The sequence below is a fragment of the Microcebus murinus genome, chromosome 2 (genome assembly GCF_040939455.1).
Source record: "Microcebus murinus isolate Inina chromosome 2, M.murinus_Inina_mat1.0, whole genome shotgun sequence".
In the NCBI taxonomy this organism is placed as follows: Eukaryota; Metazoa; Chordata; class Mammalia; order Primates; family Cheirogaleidae; genus Microcebus; species Microcebus murinus.
The window spans coordinates 91,011,494-91,032,532 of record NC_134105.1 but is presented as its reverse complement, the minus strand read 5'-3'; the positions used below and the strand labels follow the sequence as shown (position 1 = coordinate 91,032,532).

The following is a 21,039-nucleotide window of genomic DNA, read 5'->3' as shown; positions in this document are numbered from 1 at the left end:
AGGATGAGCAGGTTTGGGAATAGGAGTGGGAAAAGTAAATAAGTTCAAACTTTGACTATGTTGCCTGTGTAACATCTCATCCATTTACACATATGTACATGTATATGTATATGTCTTTATATGCTTAAATATTTTGTTATCTACTTAACAGATATACATAAAAGTCTTTATATTTTCCATCTCTAAATAATATAAAATGTGGATATAATATATATTTGTAAGTGATACATACATTATAAAGTATATATATAATATATAAATAGTAAATGTAGGCATACTTGGGGTATAAGTAATGGAGAGCCACTTCAAACTAGCTTAAACATAAATGGGAACTTGTGGGAAGACCTCTGGGATATCAAAGAATTCAAAAGCAACAATTACAGTTGGACCTCATAAGGGGCTGGAACCAGGAACTAGAAGGTCATTAGGATTTCTAGGAGTCAGTTATCTGTATATCTCTATCTTTGGCTGCCTTTTTCAGTCTCACCTGTTCTCACTTTCTCCCTCCCCAGACTCCTCTCTTTTCTTTGTAATATCATTTCTGCTTCTCATAGTGTATCTGCTTCATTCTTTTATCTTTCTCTTTTCAGGTTGGCTTTCCTTTCATAGACAGCCATGTGGCCAAACTTGATGCCCCTATGGCTAAGTGTTTACATGTCATCAGTTTAGGCACACAGTACAGAATGAATAATATCTCAATCCTACATCTATAACTTCTGGGAGAGAGAATCACATTTATCCAGGTGTTCCTTCCTTGTCCAATCAGCTGTAGCCTAGAAACAGGATCATATTGCATAAACAAATTTGTCAGGAGTTTTAATAACTTTCTGTACATCTCACAAAATAGACTTTGGAGTCATCATTTTCCAAGTAGCAAAAGAAGTCCTAGGCACAAATGAGATCACTAAGGGAAACTGTATAGAATGAGAAGTGAACTGAGTGTGGAACCAGGGGTCACAGAAATGTCAAAAGAATGGATGGCAGGAGAAGAGTCGAAGATTCAGTGAAGGAGTGATCAGAGAGAAAGGACAAGAACTAAAACTAGCTATCCGAGAAACTAAAAGGAGGAAGAAATTTTCAAGTGATGAGGAGAATCTGAGCTATTAGGTAAGGTAATTACTGAGAAGAATTCATTGACTTTAGCAGTTAGGAGGTAATTAATAAGAGAAATTTCATTTTCCTTTCTAGGGTAGTGATAGTAGTACTTGTTCTTATTATTTTTCTATTTTAATAGGAACAAGGGTATTTAGGGCAAAAGAATTGATCTTAAATTATGGAACATTAATAAGCCTAAAATAATATCCCTCCTTTGTAAAGCATTACAAAAGTTGTCTAATATGAGGCCAACTTTTACACAGTAATATGAATAAAATCAGGGTTATTATCATGTTGTCAGAGCCATAGCCATAAGACCAGACAGTTTGCTTTTTGGCAAGCCTTTTTAAATTCTAACTCCACATAGAATGCAAACTCCAGGAGGTAGGAGAGGAAGGATATGCTGGGGGCAGGGGGGGGTTGTTTGATTATATTGTATGTTAGAGTATTTTTTCTGTCTTTGACTATGGTAGAATGAACAAATTTTTAATAATGTGGAGTTTTAATACCCAAGAGTACTTAATGTTTTTTGTTTTTAATTTTCCTTCAACCTTGATATGACTTATGGCATTCTGGAATTTGCTTATGGACTTCATAAGTTCAGACTTGAACTATTCCCCTAGTTCACATAGCTATTTAGTCATCTTTTATGCCTCCTGATAAATTTTTCTCTACAAGCCAGTGATGAAATTTGAACTTTCGTTCCAAGGGAGTGTTTCTGTGCTATTCAGTCATCCATTATATTGATATATTAGCCAAACATTGACTGACAAATGAATCTACAGAAAGCAATCCAAAAAGAAATAATTAGGTCTCTCCTACAGTATAAAAATCTCATATTTTAGGAAATTTTCTTGCAAAACCTACGCAGTTTTCTGTCTTATAAAGTAGGAATCATATTCTCTTAAGGTTATTGAAAAAAATTAAATGAGCTAATATAAATTAAAGCACTTTAAACCATAAAATGATACATAGTTTAGCTAATATTATTAATTTTACTGCCTTGTATGTATTTCCTGTCTTCTCAAATACCAGGGTTTAATTTTCTTGGTTTGAAGTTGGAAAGAAGTAGTTAGCCTCTCGTGGCTGGAGGACAGGGCAGAAAAGGACTGCTAACTGATTCTTTGGGTGCTGAAAACACATTGTTCTCTACACTTTCTAATGTTTATAACTTTAAAACATTCAGTTCTGGTGTGCTTTTAGTTTAATCATGGCTCAAAGCTCTGACAATTTTCTGCATTTTTAATGAGTTTCATTTTTGGTATATAGTTTCTGAATATAAGACAAAAATGTCATAGCTATTGAAAGTAGCTTAGGTGTAATCTTCTCTGTGAATCATTATGTTTAAAAAAGTGAAATTTATAGCTGACCTTGGTTCAGCACTGAATTAGTCATCCCTTACTAATGCAGGATATTATATCAGGAATTCCTGGGTTAGTATCCAGCCCTGAGCAGGCAACTTCCTGGCCTAATAAAGTCCCAGAATAGCTCTCAGTTTAACAGACATTTACTGACCACCTACTGTGTGTCAGGCACTATAATAGGCTCATCTCAGTATTGTTATTTAAGTATTTTCAAATTTCAAATAAAATGCAACTACTTGGGTATAATTGACAATGAAATATCCAATCACTATAAAAACAATATCTGAGTAAATGTGTAAATGTGGTAAAATAAGACAAGGGACTTCATTTGTAGCCAGAACCTAGAGCTTTGGTTTTCTAGTTCAATTTTTACAGTGCTTAATGAAATGCCACATATAGAACACATTAATAACTACATAAAATTATTAAATGATGATGGTTCTTGGAAATCTTCAATGACACGTTTGTTTCTTTATACTAGTCTTTGAGCTCCCAAAGAATAAGAATTAATAGCAATTCACATTTATTAAGTTCTTACAGTGTTCATTATAACAACTCCATAGCAACTTCTAGATGGTTTAGCAACTTATTCAAGATCACACAGCTAATGTAAGTGACAAAGCTCTTTTTCAAAACCATCTCAGCATGACTTTATAATCAATGTTCTTTCATCCTGTTCCCAGGCCCCAGCACAGTCATCTAGCTGTGTGGATATGCTGTTGATGTGGAATAAATAATGGATAACTTTCTTCTATCTTGCTTGGCCAGAGACTTCTTGTGCTTTTTTGCTATTTTTTTTTTTTTAAAGAAGGGGTCTCCCTCTGTTGCCCAGGCTAGAGTACAGTGGCATCATCATAGCTCATTACAACCTCAAACTCCTGGGCTGAAAGCAATCCTCTTACCTCAGCCTCCCAAGTAGCTGAGACTGCAGGTGTGCGCCACCATGCCCAACTAATTTTTCTATGTTTTGTAGAGGTGGAGTCTCACTATGTTGTTCAGGCTGTCTTGTGCTTGTTTTTTTTTTTTTTTTTTAATTTCCTTTTTAGTTTTTAAAAATAGATTTCATTTGAAAATATTATGACTGGTTTACACTGTATTGTGAAATAAAATTCATTCTTACCTTTTCTCCCTTTCAGCCTTTCATCACGTTTCTGTTTACCCAAAGAAGGAGCTTCCTTTTTTCATCCATTTCACAGCAGGACTGTGTTCTTCTACAGCAATGATAGCCCTTCTCACACACCAGTTTCCTGAAATCATGGGTGTTTTTGCTAAAGCTGTAAGTATGATCTCAAGGACTTGTATAGAGTATTTGTAAAACACACAAGAAACCATCTCTGATCTACTTGTGCTAACCCAGTTGAGAAGTAGAAGATATTTGTTATAGTAAATTACAGGAATTGATTTGTAAAGTTGCTGACATACATATGTCAAACATGTTTTTTATGTGTGATTTGAGCTATACTTCTGTTGCTTAAAAGTTTAAAGAATGCAATATAACATTATAACAATATAACATTATAAAGTTGGTTCTTGTAGATCACTTTGGGTGATAAACATAGCACTTGTTACTAGCTAAAGAATAATCCAACTCTTTTTTACCATTATTTCATTTTCTTTGGCATTAAAAAAAATTCCCTATTTTGTAAACAAGCCTTTTGATTTTTCCATTTAAATGAAATCATTAGTTCTAAGGATTTCTGAACTTTAAATTCAAGAACACAACTAGGATGGATAGTAAGTAGGTAAGATGGGACAGATAAGACATTGCCCTGGGTACAGAATGTGCCTATCTATATACACAAAGGTTCTCCCAGTTATTGTGTCTGTGTGTTCTTTTTGACCTTCCCTAAACTTGAGTATAGAACATGTATAGACCTTTATTTTCATTTTACCCTTTAGTTTTGAACTGCTTCCCAATTTTCTGACCCAGGAAAAAACGTAAGGACTGATATTAGAGTATGTATCCCATGACTCTTCCACATAAACTTATTAAGTAATATCACTGGCTCAAAATTATCTTACCAAAGATAATTCCCTTTAAGTCTCTATACCTTTTTAAAACTATATTCTTCTTGTACATCTTTGAATTTTTACCAAGTAATAAGAGTTAAAACACAAGAAGAAACTGCTGACTCATTATATTCCCAAATATAAAAGCACTGAGAACCACAAAAAAACTAGTCTTAGTAATGATTTTCTGTATTTTTCTCTATATGCCTCCATTCTAAATCCCTGTTTCCTCACAATTTCTTTTCTTGCCTTAAGAATAGTTTATTTTGTGCCTTAAAGATTAGTTTGGCTTTCTTCTGGCACCAGTGGTAAGAGCACTGGTTTTCCTTTTTCCCTGAAGGTCAACCATATAATGTGCTAAGTTGCCACTGGCTGTAGGCCTAGGAGTCTGAGTTTGTATTTGATTCTGGGTCAAGCTTCAAGAAGAATTACTTTCCACTATTGTTTAGGAAGTATAGATATTTGGGTTGGAGATTGACTATTCTATTTCCTTTCAGTGTAAAAAGGAAGCTTAATGATCAGACCCATAACTCTGTTGTTTGCAGTGGTGCTGATAGTTGAGTGAGTACCTCTCAAACTGAAATGACCTTACTGTGTAATCTGGCATTGAAAAAAGATGGAATAAAAAGGGAATTTCATCCATTTAACAGCTGGAAAAAAGTGTGCAACTGTGTATTTGAGATCACAGGCAAGCAATAGGAGAGATGATTCTTGGGTTTCTCTCAGGGCACTGGGTTGGGAAGGAGGTATAATAGAGCAGGGAGGGAGATCTAGAATCTGGAATAGATATGTAGCATTTGTTAGAAGCATATTTCCATGGGGTTCTGACTAAAATTAATGTGGAGTGTACTCAACGGATGCTCTATCCATCATTGCTAGTATACAGTGTCTGCTTTTACCTAAGAGGTCACTAATGGCACCAGAAGAGCCTTTAGGATTACATAGCATAAGTTCCTTAGCACTCCGTTAGCAGAGTCTGAGAATGAATAATTACATATTTGAAGTGGAAGCTTCTTTTTTAGACCAAAAATATTGATATACTGTGATTTTAGCTGATGAGCAATAAATAAGGATTTATTCACTATCCTTTGGTATTTGTAGAGTTGTGGTATATAGTGTCAAAAATGTGCCTGACAGTGAATTTTTATAGCCCATTTTATCCCTGTAGCCTTTATAAGTACATTTAAAAGTTTTTTTTAACTAAGTATTTACTGAAAGTACTTGCAAATCAATAGTTGTTCTGCAGTTCCAAGAGCAGGTTCCATTTAACAGTTAATGGAAAATGATTACAATATAAGGTGGTGTCCAGCTTATGAACACAACACATATATGCCTTGTCAGACAAACAGCAAGGGACCTAGAGGCTCAAATTCGCCTTCATAGAGTGTGGTATACGAACTAGGAACACTCACCATCATCCAGGAGTTTATTCAAAAGGCAGAACTTCAGGCACCACTCCAGACCTCCTGAATCAGAATCTGCATTTTAGCAAGATCCTCAAGTGATTCTATATGCACATTTAAAAGTTGAGAAGCCCTGCTCTATTCTACACCTAATATGAGGAATTTAGAACACCTGGATAGTGCCACCCTGTCACGGTGGAGAAGGGGCAGCATTGTGGAGTGTTAGAGCATAAACTCTGGAGGCAGACTGCTTTGCTTTGAATTCTGGCCCTGAAACTTACTGGCTGTACAGCCTCAGGTAAGTTACTTAACCTTTTCTACCATAAATTATAAAATGAAGCTAGTACTGCCACTCATAGGCTTTGGTGAGGATTAAATGAGTTTGAAATATATCGTGTTTAGGACCATGTCTGCGCACAGTAAAAAGTAGGTAAGTGCTGGCTGTTGTTGCCTCCTTCATTATCATCATCATCACCAAAGTGCAACAATAGTGGGAAATCCTACCCTCTTCATGTTTTGCGGAAATATGTCCTACAGTAAGCTCAAAGTGCATTTTTCCATAGAAACTGTAGTATAAGTGGTGGCTGAGTGTCATTTAAAAAATACTATTAGTGTTATACTTCTGGTACATTATGCTTATTTGAAAGTGGAGATAGATATGTTTCATTCATGCTCCAGGTACTTCAGTTCTTGTAGAACAGAACCTCTTGGTTAGCTGCAAACTGCCTGTGTTAGGATTTTCAATAAAGTCAGCTATTTGGTGGCTTAAGTAGAAATTGATGACGAATATTTGAAACATACTCATTATTTAGTAACAAAAAGTAATTTAAGAAAATTTCCTAAGTTTCTTTGTTGTTACTATTTTCTCTTCCTTATCTGATCTTTTTGTGTTAGCTCACATACTAGAGCAAATTCAATTGTGATTTCTTAAAATGTATTTGTTATAAAAGTTGCTTTTTTGTGAAGCCAAGCACTAGGGACTGATTTTTAATAATTCTCACCATACATCAGATTTACATAAATAAAAGGGAATGAACTAGAATGGCTAGTTTTTAGTGCCTCTTCTTTTGCATGGTGCAAGGCAATGTGGAATAAGACTTCATTTTCAGCAACTTAGGATTGTTCCCCCTTGATTTTTCTCCTGGCTGAGATGAAAACTGAGTCTGACATTAGACATAGAGCAATGAAAAAAAGTTGCATAAATCCCTGGAGATGTGGAATGTGCTGATATCAGAGCTGATATTCTCCAAGGCCAGAATTCCTGAAAAAGGAAAAATTGCTTTTAAGTGGTAGGTCATTTTCTCACCTGCTTTGAAGCCTGCTGGGTTAAATATGAGAGTTCAAAGTGAGGGTAGCCAGCAAACCAACTGAACTGGAATCTGATTCTGCTTATCTGAAAGGAGCTTCTTTATTTAAGAGCAGCATTGCTCTCTCCTTAGAGAACCAATCTTCATCTACTCTAGCCCCTTTCATTTCTTTCTTGCAAGAAAAGCTTTCTTTTTAGTAAGCCTTGGGAGGGTGTTATCACAACAGTGAAAAGACTCAAAGATGGTCTTTGGGGATTTCACTAACTTACTGATGAATTCAGGCTTGTGGCATGTGACTTTAGTGCTTTGAATTCAGAAGTGTGTTTGAATATAAAAATCCCTGTTTGAGTTTTAACTAAACAAGGAAGCCTTTGCAATGTTGATAGAAAAGACATGTTACAGGTAAAGACAGTATCAAACAGATTCCCAAATAAATTGTCTCTTTTACTAGGGCAAAACTTTGTTGAAATCTGTTTCACTAAACGCATATTGTAGCTGTGCTTGGGTGGGAATGGGCCCTGTTTTCACATATTTCTACTAATCTTTATGTGGGAAAATGTGGTTGGACATGCCAGTGATGAATTTCTGAGCAACTCATAATTGGCTGGCTCCACTGTAACTAGGGCCTTACAGTCTGCTTGATTAATTCTTTAAGGACTACATTAGCCAAGTTGTATGATTTCCAAAGATATAGAAGGTCAGATGTTACACTAACAAAGGACCTCTCTACAGAATGTCTCACTGGTGTTTCTTCAGCCCCTTCCCAAAAATAATTAAAAATTTTCTTCCCAAATTGCATTTTTAAAAATAATAAGCAGATATAAATGCCAAGTGTCTTTTACTGAATAATGAGCAAAACTTTTGGGAAGATTGTTCACTGTTGTCATTTTTTCCAGGGCAAAGATCATCTTCAGAACTAGGGGAGTTGAAAGACAGTTATAACTATATGTTAATATTTACTAATAGAAAATATATGGTTATTTTTAAAGGTTCTTAGCTTTCCATTGTCATAACCAGTGATATGAAAATTGTTCATGGGTGAAAGACTTTTTTTTCTATTCTCCATCTGACTTCATTAATACCAAAAACCTATAATAGTTGTATACCTCTTTATTAAATACATAAGGCCCATTCAGAAATTAAACTGACATTTAAGTATATTTCTTCATTTTGTTTAAAAATGGATTATTTTTCAAAGCTATGAGACTTCTTAAGTTTATAAGAACTGATATAGTTTTGAAAACTTTTGAATTGTAGCTAAACTTATATTTCTGTAAAATAATTTGTAACTGTGCTATTTCCATAATAATGCACATCTGAGGCATTTCCTGGAAACAATACAGATAATAAAATGAGCCTATTATGTAACAGGTCAAAATTTTTATATGTCTACACTTTTGTTCCATTGTTGGTGCTCCTAAGTCTCTTTTATACACACACACATACACACACACACACACACACACTCACCTTCTCTCTCTTTTAATGGTGAGAAACTAACCTAAAGTCTTTATTTGGGCAGCCTGGCATATCCAATTTTGATTTTCTTTATTAACTGAGATATTTGTATAAGAGAAAAGATGTCCTCTACTTCCTATAACGTTATGTTTCATAAAGAACCAGACTGAGAAATTTGTGAAATTGCTAATATTCTTCTTTATCTAAATTCTCTAAGTACTAAACTCTTATTTTCAAAGGTGGGAGGGGAGGAGAATGAAAGTTAGGACAATATACTTTTTAATGCATGTCTATATTCTTTCCCCACGGTTAAATTCAGTCATAAAGTTTGTAGAAAACACCCTTTTTCCTATTAACATGTGCCTGTCAAGTATCAAATTCACTGAAGTGCTCCCTGAATTTGTTTGGCAGTATATTTAATCATTTTTCCCCCTCAAAGTGAAAGTCTTAGTGCTAAGGTTTAGGATATCCTGTCACTAAACCTTATTTAGTAGGCAAATAAGCTGCCTGAGAGAACTGCTACTAATATATTTATTGCATAAATCATTAGCACTTGAGGCACATGTACTGCTTAGCAGTTTTTAGAAGAGCTGTGGTTAGAAAGTGATGTAAATTGCTCATTCTAAACCTATTACACTAGTGATATTAAAATTCACATTAGGAAACATGCAGATCTTTGTTTTAGAAAACATCCTTGTCTTTTGCAGACCCAGCATAGTCCTCTAAATGTAGAAAATAATGGGATACAGAAGACAACAATTATAATCTTAAGAAATAGTTCTTAGCATTTTTCTTGAGTTTTGCTCCCTTGCCCTAGCAATCAAATTTCTAATGCTCAAAAGAATTAAATTAGTAAGACTACTTAATATAATTCTAAATAAGAGTAACTTGGACTTTGGTTAGTTCTTATCTTTTTTTAAGAGTTTATACTTATATTCTCATTTATTCTTACTTGGAGCCATTGAAGGACAGATTATAATCTTCTAACATCATAGATGGGAAATTTGAGTTTTCAAAGTTAAGTGATATGCCTAAAATTACACAATAGATATGATAGCCTGTTACTTTTAGCTATGATATATATTTTTGGTTTCAATAATAAATCATATCACAACTTATACCAAAATGAGTACAAAAGAATAAATTTCAAACCAGATATAGTAATACTGAGGGAATATAGAATGAAGAGTTGAGATAGTCCAGTGGCTTGCTAGAGAAGTCTTCCTATAAGAGTTGGAATTTGGAGAAGAGTTTTAAAGAGGCTGATGTAGATTGTCAGAAAAAGAGAAAGGGTAATTAGGTTGGAGAAATGCTTACTGAAAGGCAAGGATATTAGTAGGCAAATAAGCTGCCTGAGAGAACTCTTCACAGTGTAAGTCTATTTGATGAATTCTGAGGCTTTTCAATAAAGAATGCACATTTGCTTTTCTGTCTTTCAAACTGGTTCCTTCCAGTTTCATTCCTCTTCTTGCTAGTTAGCTACTTAAGAAAGAACACTGTTTGGTTATTTCCATCACATACATTACGGTATAATGGACTTTAGCCTAACTGCCTAAAATGTATAGTAATACTAAGGAAACATTAGACCCTTGTTTGTAATAATTCAGGGAGAATTTGATTCTCAGAAATTATACTCCCTCCAAAAAAAGTTTTAATATAAAGTGTAAATGTACATCTTATGTTTTAATATCAGTCTTCTTTCAAAATCAAAAGGCAAGTTTAGAAGGATTATGGGGCAAAGTTAAACTGAACATAATAAACTTTTGGTCTAAAATATAACTTGTGGGATTTTTTTTTTTTTTTTTTTTTTGCTAAAGTGGGAATTTTAGGTAGCAGATATATTTCTAGTAGTTGTATCAATAGATAGGAAACTTGGGTATGTTCCTTAATGCTAACAAAGCCTCAGTAAAAAATTAGATTTTAATGGTATTCTATCTGAATTTGAGGAGAAAATTATCTTTGTTCTGTAATAACATTAAGATTGCCTTAAGTCCATCTTGACAGTAGCCAGCTTCAAGAAAAGAAATTATTTGTGCTTTAGGTGATCTCAACAAAATTAAAAGAACTGATATTCAGAGAATTCAGACCACATAATCACCTTCTGATCTCATCAGAATTTCAAGCATTTTGGAAATAAGACATATATGTACTGTTCAAAGTATAGAAAAGGGCTATATTTCCAGTAAGTATCCTTGCATATGACCAGTGTGATGTACACAAAAAGAAACAGTTTGGGGGACAACTTAAGAAGGAAGCATATTCTCACACTCTTTGTTAGGAACATGCCAGCTCTTGTCCTTGTCTGTTCAATATGCTGGAGTATATATTTCTTTCTGGAGCCAGAGTTCAAGTTTTTACTCCTAGGTAGCAGCAGCTTTACAATTATATTTTAATCCCTCAGTGCTGTTAGACTCCTATCTACAGTACAGCCACAGCTGTTCTTGGCAGGCAAATACATTGCTGTTTTTCCTTCAGTCACAGTGAGATAGAAAAATGTTCTCTGGCTGGGGTGTGGATGAAGGCACTTAACTAATCTTATACATAATTCATCCTTGGTTGCTGGGGTACTCAGAAGTTGAAATTTTGCCCTCTGATAAAATTCAGCTGGATTTTTAATTTACTTGACTTTGATCCTTTTGGGGGTTTACCCTGTATTGGGAGTCCAGGGATTCTAATTCAGCTAAGCTCTGGCTGTGAAAACCATTATTATTAATTTGCTCTTGGTGAATTTTAGCTAGTGTAATACCACCTTTAACAAAACAAAACAAAAACTGCAGTAGAACGTGCAGTTCAGGGAGTCCTGGATACCCTGAAAAGAGTCTTCTTTCAATATTGGCTTATTGAATGAAAGCACTCCAATAGGGTTTATCTTAATTTGTTCTTAAACTTTAGGTTTTTTTAAGTGCCTCCGCATTTTAAAATATGGTAATAATTGTTCTATAACATGCTATAATATGGTAATACTTGTTCTATAACATATACTAAGTCTTTTAGTTTTGAATTCATTGGGTACCTTTATGAAGTATAAAATATAGTCCCTGTTCACTAGTAGCTCATAGTCTAGTGGTAGAGAGTTTGAGATGGGCAAGAAGATATACTAGTATAATGTAGAGGCTACTGCCACAATAGGTTAGTTCACCCTCAAATATTTATTCATTTGACTGGAAGTGACTACTGAGTTATTTTCACATGCCTTCCATAAAATATAATGACCCAAAAAGTCAATCTAAGGCCAGAAACAGTGGCTCACGTCAGTAATCCTAGCACTTTGAGAGACCAAAGTGGGAGTTGAGTCCAGGAGTTGAGTCCAGGAGTTCAAGACTAGCCTGGGCAATAGCAAGACTCTGTCTCCACAAAAAATAAGAAGAAAAATTAGCCGGGCATGGAAGTGCATGGCTGTAGTCCCAGCTACTTGGGAGGCTGAGACAAGGAGGCTCTCATGAGCCCAGGAGTTTGAGGTTGCAGTGAGCTATGATGATGCCACTGCATTCTACTGCATTCTAGCCCTGGGCAAAAGAGACTCTGTCTCAAAAAAAAAAAAAAAAAAAAAAAAAAAGTGTGTGTATACATATATATATATAATTGTATTTAGAGAGAGAGAGAGAGAGAGAAACTCACAGAGTACCCTTACTTTCAGAAGAATTTATTGGTTAGGATTCCTTTAAGTCCAATAAGAAGATATAGAAAGAGGTATTTTTATTTTGTTCTTTTTCAAGTATGCAACATGAAGTACTTTCATCTTTATACCTAACTGTTGAAGTTCATGTTTTCACAAATAGTGGTATTTATTATAATGTTTATATGAATAGTTTAGAATTTATCAAAAAATGAAGAGCTCCACAATTCAAAATTTAATGAATGTCTCACCTCAGATTCACATAGTAATTTCCATAAGACAAAGTCTTCTATGCTCATATATTTCATCTTCTTTTATTTCCTCTCCTAATAATGACAGATTAATAAGGATGAGGGACCATCCTGGTTTTGAAAATGAAATAATGTGGTGTCATTGTGAAGCAAAGGGGACTAGTAAGAGTTTGGACCAAAATTACTTGGCTCTATGGACATGTGAGAGAGAATAGGAAAGATCTACCCAGAATTTCCCAGACTTCACTTGTTAATGTCAAAGTTACATTTGGCAGTCACTGATTCTGAAAACAGGCATGTATCATGTTAATTTAAAAACTAAATAAAGGATATTGAGATAAGGCAATAAAATAAGTTTCCTTTAGCTTTTCTTCCAAGCTGAATTTTGCTGATCAATTCTGCATCCTTGACAATTCTACACCTTTACTACAGGGGTAACCATCAAGATTATTTTCAAGTAACTAAAAAATATTTCCAATCTTTATTTGGCTGTCTTAGTAAAGTAATATGTATTAGCTGGATCACTGGGGATATGACCTTAAAATACATATTTTGAAATAGGCAGTCCTTGAGTTTATACAAATTAGGCATGTAATCAATAAATACAGTAAAACAATGGAAGTATATGGAGTAGAAGAGTAGGCCCAAGGTTGTACTATAGGGTTGAAGGATATACTGATTTAACTCAGTGTTGCAGCAGAAGAAAGGAAGTAAGAGTATCTGAACAATGAGTTGGAGGCAGAAGACTAGGGATCAGACTTTGGAATTTACTTGATTGGTGACTGTTACTTCTCTAGCAGTCTATATCTGAGCTTGTCACACCTAGTGGAATAAGCAGAAATTATTATTCTTTGGGTAGGTTAACAAAATATACATCTCCAGATGGTGAGTTAGATTCATGATGGCATCTTCTAATTCAGAGGTCTAATATGTAGCACATGGGTAAGGAGGCACATTCATATATCTGGATGTTAGGGAGCCCACTCTGATCCATTTGCCTGCATTCCTGTTCATACTAGTGATGGTGTCTGCTAATATCAGGTCCCCAGAGAAAGATGTAAACTCCAGCTCCACTGAGTTCCTGCAAAGTTACCATCTACTTCTATAGGACTTGGATAAAGATAATGAAAAGTTACTTAACTTTTTTTTTTTTTTAACTTTTATCTTTCAGATGGCATTGAGAGTAACCAAATCTCTTTTTTGGCCTCAAGTTCTATATTGAATTTTTTAAATTGCTTTTTGAGCAATTACTTTTCCCTTGTTGCTTAACCAGTCATACAAGTTGAGACTTCTGGTCTCTATGCCTATTCTATAATAGGTGCTCTGGGAGAACAGATGAAAAATAATAAGTCAGTTAGATATTTTATGAGTATTGAAATCCCTTCCATTCAGAAATGTAAATAAAATAACCAGCATGAGCAATCAGCTTATGTCAGATTCCATGGGTTTATGTTACATAGGGAAATTATAGTGCAACCTGAAACATGCTTCTTAATGAATTCATAGTGCTGTCATAGTTGAATGTAAACCCTTGAGCTTTTCTTTTGTGAAGGGTTTCAGAAATCACCTTTTATAAACTGCCTAGGGGAGTGGGGAAAACTAAGATGATACTAACAAATGCTATCACTGTGTAGTGGCTACCTCCCTTCCAACACCAAATTGTGCCAGTTAAACCTAGAACACTGCTCACCTTTTGGCTTATGTGCTTAAAACATATATACTACATACTATACTACTCAATGTGCTTAAAACATATATACTACACTGGATCAGACCCACAGTCCAATATACTTTTTCTGAAAGTGGCACCAGAGAACTGCTCTGGAAGAACAGGATTGTCCTTGTGGTTTTTATTCTCAGAAGTTAGGGAAGTCTGGTTAAGAAGTATTGCAGAAGACTAGTAAATAGCTGTTTTTACCTTCAGCAAATGCAGGAAGCCAGACACCTAACTGGAAATCATGAAATCAGAATTTGTCTCCTTCTTTGGCTGCTGCTCCTTATAGTATACTAGAATTATCTCGTTTATTAGTGAACTTGTATTTCAGTCTCTTAAGGTCTTTGCAGCTCTTCTCCTATTCACTGTTGTCTCAGATATATTCATGAGATATGATGAATCTGCTAGCCACAAAAGTCCAATATACCAAATAGAATAGAGGGGACCAGTCGAGTTTTAAGGGAGTAAAGGAGAGAAGCCTTTGTTTTCTATTTTAGATTATTCCCTTTTCACATTCTAATTTCTTAAGGGTTTGGCTTGATTTATGCCAGATTCTGGGGCTATAAGCCTACATTAATGTATCACAGTTCTGGAGAGGATATTTGATATCCCTTTCTTAGTCCAGAATCTCAAATGATAAGGAGCTATAGTTAATGATATGTATGTAGTATTTTGTTGAACTTTACAATATAGATCTCTTGTAGTTCCTGTATCTATAACAATTGGATTCATCCTTGTGCTTTTCCATAGATGCACTGGTATTTACTGACGTAGATCAATAGAGGACTCTGAACTATTTGACGGTCTGGGTACATACAGTCATCTCACATTATTTAAGTCCTGATCTCAGAATTCTAATTTCTCTGTATTCCCCACTGTATATAACGTGTACTTGCTTGAACTTCCTTATATATTGCTTATACATTCTACTTTCAGCACATACCAGTTCCTTCTATTTAAATTGCCCTCTCAACTGTCCTTAACCAATTCATGCATTATCTTTTAAAAATCTACCTCCTGTAGAAAACCATCTCTAATTAATCTTATTTACCTAATTCCTTTATTCTGAGACTTCTGTTTCCCACTTCATTGAACTGTTTACATTGTAAATTGTTGCTTGTGTACACTGTCACCCAACAAGCATAATGATTCTAGGAATAATGATCTTCCTCCATCCCCTTGTCTTTATTTATTATACACAAACATTTTGAAGGCCTACTGATGACCTTTACAATTTCCCCAGAGTTCTGGTCCACCTTCCATACCATTTCCCTTTACTTCATGGTTACATTCCTAGAGAAATAGGGCATGTGGTCAGGGCTTGGCCTCCACCTCAGCATGTGTGTGGCAGCCTGCTGAACAGACCCCTGCAATTGAGAAGGATTTAACCCTCGAGTTTGACAATCTCTGCATTCTACTCAGACACCTTCAAGAAGTAGATGTGATCACTCTAGCCTGGGCAACAAAGTGAGACTCTGTCTCAAAAAAAAAAAAGTAGATGTGAGACCAGGAATACACCTGGAGATGAGAGTAGGGAAATTTCCACTGAAAGCCATGTTAGCTTTTTCCTTCCTTTTTACACAAGACCTATGAAGCTGCTGTCATCAACAGCTCACTCGACACTCTCCTGCTCTGCCTCTTTTCCAGGAGTCAGGCTTAGTTTAAGAAAAAGCCTCTTGCTAGAAGCCATGACCTCGTACTTTTATCCCCTCCATCTGGTGTGTGGCCTCATGGGGCTGTGCTGCTATGCAGGAGGTGAGCAATGGAATTCTTTAGATGATGACTTCTGAGCCCACATGCGGAGGCAGTGGGGGTGGGAAGCAGGGAGAGCAGTGAGAGCCAAGATCGATGGACCAAAAAGTAAGGTTTGCTCTGAGAGAAGTCCTGACTATAGGTAGACTTTTCATGAGGTATTCTTCCCCTAGCTCAAGCAGGGGCCCAGGTCAAGGAGCTATAGCATCCCAGGTCTATGATTGATGAACATTGTATTCCTGCAGTTTTCCCTTCTGCCTTCACAGTTGGGGTGCAGGAGTAGGATAGGCAGGGTATACAAAGGCTTGTGCTGTCTCTAATGGGATACATTCCAGGATTGAACAGGGAAGAGTTCCCCTTGCACACATCGTCTCTTGGAGCTGCATTTTCTTAATGTCTTGCACATAAACATCTAGATTTTGAATGAGGGTGGGAAGAGGGGTTGAGAGTTGCAAAGATTTTTGATCAAGTGAAAATCTGTTGTCTGCCTCCTCTCACAGGGGTTTCTCTGTAGGGTAGATACTCCTTGATTTGGTGTAGATGAATTGCTAGTCTCAGCTAGAGGTCCATGGATTTTGGCTTCTACTGGGCCATGGGTAAACATTTGGATTAGGATAAGATGGTTTCTTTTTTTTTTGAGACAGAGTCTCACTCTGTTGCCCTGGCTAGAGTGCCGTGGCATCAGCCTAGCTCACAGCAACCTCAAAGTCCTGGGCTCAAGCAATCTTTCTGCCTCAGCCTCCCAAGTAGCTGGTACTACAGGCATGCGCCACCATGCCCAGCTAATTTTTTCTATGTATTTTTAGTTGATCAATTAATTTCTTTCTATTTTTAGTAGAGACGGGGTCTTGCTCTTGCTCAGGTTGGTTTCAAACTCCTGACTTCGAGCTATCTGTCTGCCTTGGCCTCCCAGAGTGCTAGGATTACAGGCGTGAGCTACCACGCCTGGCCAGGATGGTTTCTTAGCATGCTTACTCCCTGTTTTTACTTTCCTAACCCAGGAGTTGACAGCATTTTGACTCAAAGGAAATTCTAATAAATACTTTTAAAAAGCCCAAAGTCTTAATAATTTCCTCTCTTGGCTTCATATGACTACTTCTACTCTGTCTACACATTTAACATCATTTTAAAAGAACTAGATAAAATTAAAACAAAAATTTTAATGTTAATCTGGAGAGGGGAAAAAATAGAACTAAAAGCCAGAGTTGTTTAAATGTGTAATACTAGGTATAGTGATCACATGGTGGTGGTGGTGACAGTGCCAGAAATGGTAAAAAGGGGATTTGTTGATGAGGTGCGGAAGACCTACAGTGGTTATTCCTTTGTAAACTCTGCTTTGATATACTCTCCTGGTAGTCCTAGACTCCTGTAGGGCTTGAATATTTTGTATCAATTTTTGTTTTGAAGGTGCTGGGACTCTGGCACCCCCAACCCTGGGCATCCTCAAGCTTTGAGGAGAGTACACAGGATTTGAAGTCAGAAGGCCTAGGTTTGAGTTCTGGCTGCGCCACTCACTGTCCATGTGACCTTGGGCAAATCACTGAACCACATCTGTAAGGTGATAGTAACCTTTACCTCAAAGGGTTGTTGTGAGGATTACATATATGCTAAAGCATTTTGTAAATGAAAAAGCGTTTTTGAGAGCTTGTTTTTGGAAGTTCTAGCAGGGGAGTGCAGCTACTTGCATACCCTTAACCGAACCTGAAGACCGGTCCTCCTCTAGCGGGGAAGGTCGTCCTCTTCCAATGAGCACACAGCTTCGGGAGGGATGCACATGGAACAGTGAGGGAGGAAGGGGACACCTGCCTAGCCAGCCAGATCAGCCGAATCAACCCTGGCAATCAATGGGGTAACAGATGTCACAGCCAGACTGCCCTCACATCTGAAAATGCTATCGTTATTCTTGGGGAAGCCCCAAGTTGTCAAATAGGACAACTGTAGATGAAATTGTCTTCCTTTTTTCTTCATTCAGCTTAGCCTTTCTGTTTGGTCAGGCCTGCTTATGGGGCTGGTGGGATTGAAGTCAAGTCACCAGATTTTGGCTTCTTTGGTCAGAGAGAGAACTCCCATGTCCAGCTGCTATATCCATGAGAAAGGGTAATTTTAAAACCAGAATATTTCAAAAATAGGGGGCCAAAGGGAGAATGCTTACTTTGCATTCTTAATCTAGGATGACTAACACATCTTAAATAAATGAAGAATAGCCACAAAGATGCTCAGAGATAATTTAAGCCATAAGTGGGAAGTGGGAAAATGAGCTTATAAACTCTCTTTTCTATCCCTCTTACCTTTGTCGTCATATTACAGACATACCACTAGCTATTGCCTGAAACTTGCCCACCCAAAAAGAATAATAGCTTCTGGGAAAGCTCAGTTCAATGGAGCAAATGTGACATAGTTACCCTAATAAAGCCATTGCTTGTTCTCTTCCAGTGCTTCTCTTAAGGAGACCATCCTGGAATTCAAAGCTACCCTGTTTTCTAACCCAATAAGTGTCAAAAACAACAACAGGTCATTAGCAGCAAGCTTAGCAATTATACCTCATGTAGTCATAGGAGACTGCCCCAGCATTCACAGCATATAGAGTGCAAATCTCACTATCTATGGCATGAACCAGCTTTGAGAAGTTGTACAGTCTCTGCCACTGTGCTTAGTTGGTAATTCTCCACCATTGATCTCTTCTCTTCATGCCCTTTCTTCATTCTTCCCCCCACTATCTCCGAAACCAATCAGCTGCCTGCATGTTGATAATGTAACTTTGTAATATTCCTTGGTTATAGCTGGACTCTGTTGGTATGATTTTGAATGACTGGATTGAAATCTAGTTGCTTTTTTTCTAATTGTTGGGGAGAGAGGAATGCCTAGAGCTCCTGTGCAGCCTAGGGAAGCTAAGTGTGGATCCACATACGTCCACTTCATGTGTGTGTGTAACCTGATGGTTGTGCTCAGGCTGACAAGGAAGGCAAAGAGTGAAAAGGAAGCAACTCTTTCTTGTTTTCCAACATTGCTTCCAAGATGCCCAACCCCCGTAGTAGCAGGCAGTTCCCAAGTGGAGGATGGGGGCAGAGGCCTTCACCAAGGCCATCAATAACCAGGTGTGAGGTATGGGTCTCTGTGTAATGTGAAGCTCTCCCGTATTTCATTTCTGCACCCAGGGGGCGGCTCTGCAGGATTGCTTACGGAGAGCTCTGTGTCTGGCACCTCTCTCCAGAAGGCCCAGGCGCCCAGGGTCCCACCGACCTGCCCAGGAATGCACCACATTGTTCTCTGGTGCTGTAATTTGGCTGCAGGAGCTAGGCTGAATGCTTCCCAGAGATGAGAAACATACTCTCCCTGGTGTACTCCGCTCTCCCTGGCTAGCCTGGGCTTCTGCCCTATGACCACTTAGAGCATTTAAATAAAAACCTCAGAAAGGCCGAGGGAAAAAATCCTCAGCCTTTCTGTTATCTCTTTTCTATTAAGAAATGTAAAGACTCCTGTCCTGACTGGGTCTGAGAATTTGGCAGAGACTTAGTGGTTGGTGTTCTTGATAAGGGAAGTAAAGGAAAGGAGAAGAAATTACTCTTTGCAACAGAGAGGAATAGAAATGAGGCAGTGAGTTAGATCTGTAAGACATTTTACAAACTGACTCTCAGGGCCATGGCAATGTTTGATTCTCTTAATTAAAGTCCCTGATTTCATTTTACCAGCATCACTCTAAGGAAGAGTGTGGGTTGGAGCCATTATTCAGGGCCAGTAATAATAAAAGTTGGCTCTTATCTGGAGAGCTAGGTTAAAGTGGGCATTTTTACTTTTACATAAGAAAAACTGGGTACAGGCTGTGCAGCTGAGGTACTTCAGTCATGTGCCTTCTCTAAAGGATTCTATAGTAAGATCCTTAAGGGATAGAGATAGTATCTTTTAAGTAAACTTTGTATCTAAATAGCACTTACTGCAATACATTACACCTAACTATTTATTATAAGAAGAAATGAGTACCAACAGGAAGGAGTAGAAGAGAGGAGAGGGCCTAAGACACTGCTGATATGAGGGACGGACCTCTATGAGATAGAGGAGGAATGGGAGAGAGGGTGATTAGAAGCAGCATGAAGGAACTAAATGGAGCCCTGACTGCACCAAATAAAGTTCTCATTTTGCTGCTTGTTCCAAATAAATTAGTTTCTGTTTGTATAGTGCAGAATGGACGCCAGTTATCTAAAGCCAATCGGAATGCTGAGGCAAGCTAAGGACTAAGAGGAAAAATTAACTGCTTGGCCATGATTCCTTCTTGGGGCCACATGGCCTCTGAGGTGGGGCTCAAATGGACATCCTTTCTCTCATTTATCTACCTCAATTTTCAAACTTCTCACTCTTCTGGACAGACTGCTCTTCTCTTAACCATTTATAGGAAATTGTAAAACTTGCATTTTATGAGCTACAATTTGGAGCTCAGGGGAAAGCATAGAGAAGTATGAGATGCCAGAAGAGGCCTACTTCCTTCCACAGGGTGAGAACCAAAAACCAAAGAATAGATAACAGGGCACAGGTCGATCTAACTTGGGTTGATTTCCCACGGAAGGCTTATGCATCACTTATGTGGTAACCTGGACGTTCTTGTGAGAGCAGGGGCTGGCTGGGACCTGAGGTTCTTCCCAGCAGCCCGGCATACAAGGCAGCAGCCTTTTGCAAATTCATTCAACCCTATTCTTGAGTGTAGACTGACCATGACCGACCCCCTTACCTCTCCACTACCCCAAAGCTTTCCTCCTCTTAATCCCAGCTCAAGATGTCAGAAGCTCCTTTTCCCCTCCCATTCCCCCCTCCCTAATCCTACCTTTGGCTCATCAGTTAACCAGTTGACCCCACTCTGCAAGGAAGACATTCCCCTAGCCTGACTCACTCAGTCCCATTTCTCCACAGGCATCCCCTCACCGCAGACCACAAGGGCCCTGACTAGCTCATGTTTTGTGTTAATGGTTGTGAAACCGGAGCAAATCCCCTCACCAAAAGAAAAACCACCCTAGACTCTCCCACACAGGTCTCAGCAGGTTACACAAATATTAGTCCTATCATCCAAATAAATCTGTCCC

General features: G+C 37.4%; 1 protein-coding gene across 5 annotated transcripts in view; it reads left to right on the top strand.

Annotated features, from left to right (window-relative positions):
- ST7L (suppression of tumorigenicity 7 like) overlaps positions 1-20,964 on the top strand; it is an 80,370-nt gene extending 59,406 nt beyond the window's left edge. For 4 of the 5 annotated variants that reach the window (XM_020282353.2, XM_020282349.2, XM_012778476.3 and 1 more), the window contains one exon: positions 3,596-4,272. In XM_020282353.2, the coding sequence (XP_020137942.2) occupies positions 3,596-3,774 (179 nt within the window). In that variant the 3' untranslated portion in view covers positions 3,775-4,272. Of the gene's footprint in view, positions 1-3,595; positions 4,273-17,377 lie in introns of those variants that run through there. The other variant, XM_012778486.3, reaches the window with a different exon arrangement.
- The last annotated feature ends 75 nt before the right edge of the window (positions 20,965-21,039 follow it).